At 35.8% G+C, this 4,056-nt stretch overlaps 1 protein-coding gene across 4 annotated transcripts; it reads right to left on the bottom strand.

Moving 5' to 3' along the window:
• LOC106388189 (tocopherol O-methyltransferase, chloroplastic) lies at positions 1-3,374 on the bottom strand. 4 transcript variants are annotated; one of them, XM_022697338.2, is made up of 6 exons: positions 2,957-3,374; positions 2,033-2,196; positions 1,861-1,965; positions 1,344-1,547; positions 1,172-1,274; positions 1-227 (listed from the first exon to the last, which is right to left on the bottom strand). In XM_022697338.2, the coding sequence occupies exons 1-6, from the start codon at positions 3,315-3,317 to the stop codon at positions 46-48; spliced, it is 1,119 nt and encodes a 372-aa protein (XP_022553059.1). In that variant the 5' UTR covers positions 3,318-3,374; the 3' UTR covers positions 1-45. The 4 variants fall into 4 exon arrangements, with proteins under 4 accessions (XP_022553059.1, XP_022553058.1, XP_048602288.1 ...); XM_022697337.2 differs by having other exon boundaries at positions 2,033-2,199; positions 2,957-3,371; XM_048746331.1 differs by lacking the exon at positions 1-227 and adding an exon at positions 809-1,107 and having other exon boundaries at positions 2,957-3,372.
• Positions 3,375-4,056: the final 682 nt, after the last annotated feature.

Genomic DNA, 4,056 nt, shown 5'->3' with positions numbered 1-4,056 from the left:
TTTTTTCTTTGGTTAAGATTGTTTCTTTGGTTTAGTTTTTTTTTTTTAAATTTGGTTTGGTTTAAGTTTTTGGTTTTGAATGTTTCTTACGGTCGTAACAAACTGAAGAACAGTGAGAACGAAGAGATACATAGGTGCGATCAAGTCTTCGTCTTCTCCGGGATCAAGCTGAGTCGCTTTCTTGACCTGAGCACGGTCGTTTTCACGTTCTGGTATTACACTGATACCTGAAACGTAGATAGAAGAAGAGATTAGACGATCATATTGTACTAAGAGGATTGACTATATTGTAATCCCTATCCGAGGAGTTTTCCGATAAAGAGCTTAGTGCTTAGGGAGCAAAAGACTCCCCCCAGACGTAGAGACGAGGTTCTCGAACTGGGAAAACAAATTCTTGTGTCTTGAGTACTTTCTTTAGTTCGATTCAATCGTGTACGAATTAGAACTCAAACGTAACAATTTTTGTACATTTGTTAACATAGGATAGTTATGGTACGGAAATAGCTCGTTAACCCAAGATTTTTAGCATGGACACACACTCTTTGTAAATGATGAAGATGAATCTGATGACTAATCTAATGATGAAGCTGATATACTTCTGTCTTTCTATCAATTGTGGGCTTTTGATGACAGAAGTTTATAGACTCATATGTTTGGTTCGCCAGCTGACATGCAAAACATTGTGACTCTATTTGTAAGTGTACCCATTTCGACTATCTCCATGTGTTTATATTGTACACGGAAATAACTTTAGACAAGGCAGACACGACCACGTGTCCGAACCACACGGATATGAGACAACGGCAAGTGGTGATGCCAAACTTAATGACACCTTTCTACTTGTATATTTATCTAAAATAGACAACGTAGCCATGAACGAACATATGACGTTTAAGGGATTTCATGCATCCACATTTCTCACGTGACTCTTATTCAATCTCCTATATCATAGATAGAAATCAATTCGCTGAAAAGTACGACAATTTTATTGTTTAGATTAAACTTAGAGAGGCTTCTGGCAAGTGATGATGCCAAATTTAATGACACCTTTCTTGTACCCTTCAATCATCAATGGCATTGTCAATGCCCCTTTTATACTCTTCATACCTGTATGTTTCTAATCTTATAAACATTTGGAATCATGAATGTAAACAACATTGCGGAAACATACCACTACGAAGCAGAGACACAAGGCCCTTCCACGTTAATGCGGTTCGTATAACCGCCGGCCAGAAAGGAGCTACGTTCTCTGACCAATCTGCACACTTAATATCCTACAAACACACATATATTTGAGACACTACTTACTGATTTTAGCATCGGAGCGTGAGAAATATAATAACCTGGAGCGAGAGGGATTGAAGCAACTCGACATAATCAGAGGTGGAGCACCAGGCCGGGAGATAAAATGTTTTGCAGATTCTGTCCAAGAGGTTCTGCTCCCATGGCTGCAAAGATTCTTCCCCTTGGGATAGATTTCTGTGGCACCATGTCACTATTATTATCCTTCCTCCTGGAGCCGTCACACGTACCAATTCCTTCACGAACTACACTCATTTCGCACACACAGTAAATATGCTTCCACAAGGAAGACTGAATGAGTTTCAAAAATACCACACTAAGATTCTGTTTTCGAACAGATACTACAATTTTCTTTTTTTAAACTCTGCCTAAAATTTTTAGACAAAAAGAAACCATGACATAACTAAATAGAAAACGTGTTGTTAGATAAATTTGACAAAATTTTACTCTCACATCCTTCTTTTGTTTATTTTAAAATTAATGGACATCATTGACATCAAAAGATGGATATTGTCTAGTAAATCTAGTATAAAAATTATGGTGAGCTAGGTAGTATACCTTGGCCTTGTCAGGCATATGCTCACCGCTTTCCATTGACCAAACAAGATCGAAAATACCATCTTCAAATGGTTGGTCCAATGCATCTGCAACTTGGAAGGAAACCTGGTCCAATGGCGTCTCAGTTAGATCAGATTCCGCAGAAAGAATGGTCGAATGTACGAGAAGACACCTTATGAGAGAGTGATTGAGCGGCGGCGAGATCATTGGCTCTCTTGGCTTGAACGGGACTGAGTGTGATGCCAATGCATTCGGCACCAAATTTAGAGGCAATATACCTTGAGCTTCCTCCGATCCCACACCCAACATCCACCACTCTCTTTATCTTTTTCTCCTCTTCTTTAAAAAAGTCATGTGTTTATAATATAAATTAATATTAACAACCACAATCCCAAGCAGAAAGATATTTTCACCGAATGCGCATTATTATTTCAGTTTAAATTGTTTTCTTAATCTTGAAATGAGGAAGAACTTATTCATCATCCATAATAGTTTCAAAAAGAGACTTACAAAATCTTATTATTAATAAATATAAAACATCGAATAATTATAAGAAAATTATTACTGAGTTTTTCTCAAAAATATATAATTCAAGTTACAACTATGTATGATATATTTTCTCAAAAAACTATGTCTATATTATGATAAATAATGTGAAAAATCACCTCGTGTCTTATTTTTGGACAACGAAAAATCACCTCGTGTCTTGTATACAAAAAGTTAGGGTAACTAAAAGTAAAAAAAAAAATATCTAGGAATAATAGTTACAAATTGTTTATAAAAATGATTAGTTAGGGAATGGGTCTGCTTCTGGATGGGACGTGGCTTACTGTAAGCCTTTCTTCCCAAGGGATAAACAGAAAGGCTTCATCTGACTTCAAACATCCCTACTCATTTCTGTTACCAACAAATCAAAAGTAAAACTAAACCTTTGTTATAGATTTTAAAGAGTTCAAAGAGTATTTTGTTTGTAAGAATTGTTTATAATAAAAGTTCAAAAAAATGTTTATAATAAATCTAGAAAGTGTTCATGTGTACGTTTATCACTCATAACAAACAACGTATCAACCTCAAGTGTAGAGAATGAGAAGCGAACCAGTAACGCCGGCGAAACGTAGAGACTCTTCAATCATCCGGATCTGAGCTTCCCGGTGACCGGAATCTGAAAGTTGAACAGAGGAATCGGGATCGTAGAAGCCGTGATGCATATGATCTCCCCAAATCTCCTCCCATAATCCCGACGTCTCGTTGTAGAATTCCGCTATTCCTTCTCGCAGCGCCTCAGCGGAGGAGGTAGCAGCAGCCGTCACAGCTACGCTTCCACGTGATGCCGTCGTTGTCATTAAGGCTGAGGATGGCCGTTGGGACTGAAGGAGAAGCGACGGTGAACGGAGAGAAGATACTTTGTGCCTTGGGAGGCTTATGAGAGAGGAGGGTGGTGCGAGAGTCGCTTTCATTTATAATGAGAGGTTGGTTGGAGAAACAACAAATGTGGCTGTGTATGGGATTATGTTTTTTTTTTTATTATAAGAGCATACCCATGGCTGAAAACATGTGAGAGATTCTAAAAGAAAAAAAAAATTAATATTATACTAATGTATTTACTTTTTACTTTGCTTTAAAAAAACAGAACCAATAAAGAGGTGACATGTGTCAGTATTGTAATTGTTTCTTAAAAGTGCTTAATTGAGAATTTTCCTATATTCTCTTTTTAACTTTCTATTGTGTTAAGAACCTCCCGATATTTTAAGCATGAATGTTTTATCTAGAGCCAAAAAATCAAACTATCTTCGATATCCTTTACATATTAAAAGAAAAAAAAATGTAATAAATGTGTTCACACATTAATTGACACGTGAATGTTTCACAATAATTTGACAATTAGAATGTTGATACGACAGTCTCATAATCATTTAAAAATTATTATATTCACACACTAGTTTTTTTAACTCCAACGCATATAATTTAATGTGTTTACACACTATTTTTTAAATTAACTTAGTTTTAATTTATGCAATTTTAACATTTGTATTGGTGAACTAAAGTTTTCTCCGTGAAACTACTGAATAATTATTATTGAAAGAAAAAATTTACAAAATCATTAAGATTCGCATCAACTAAAATGTTGGAATGAGAATGTTTTTAAAAACCGAAAGTTTCGTACTTTGCCCAACTTGGTCATCATTGTAACTTTTG

The sequence above is a fragment of the Brassica napus genome, chromosome C2 (assembly GCF_020379485.1).
Source record: "Brassica napus cultivar Da-Ae chromosome C2, Da-Ae, whole genome shotgun sequence".
Lineage (NCBI taxonomy): Eukaryota > Viridiplantae > Streptophyta > Magnoliopsida > Brassicales > Brassicaceae > Brassica > Brassica napus.
Note: the sequence above shows the minus strand (reverse complement) of the source record. Positions and strands in the feature narration are given on the sequence as shown.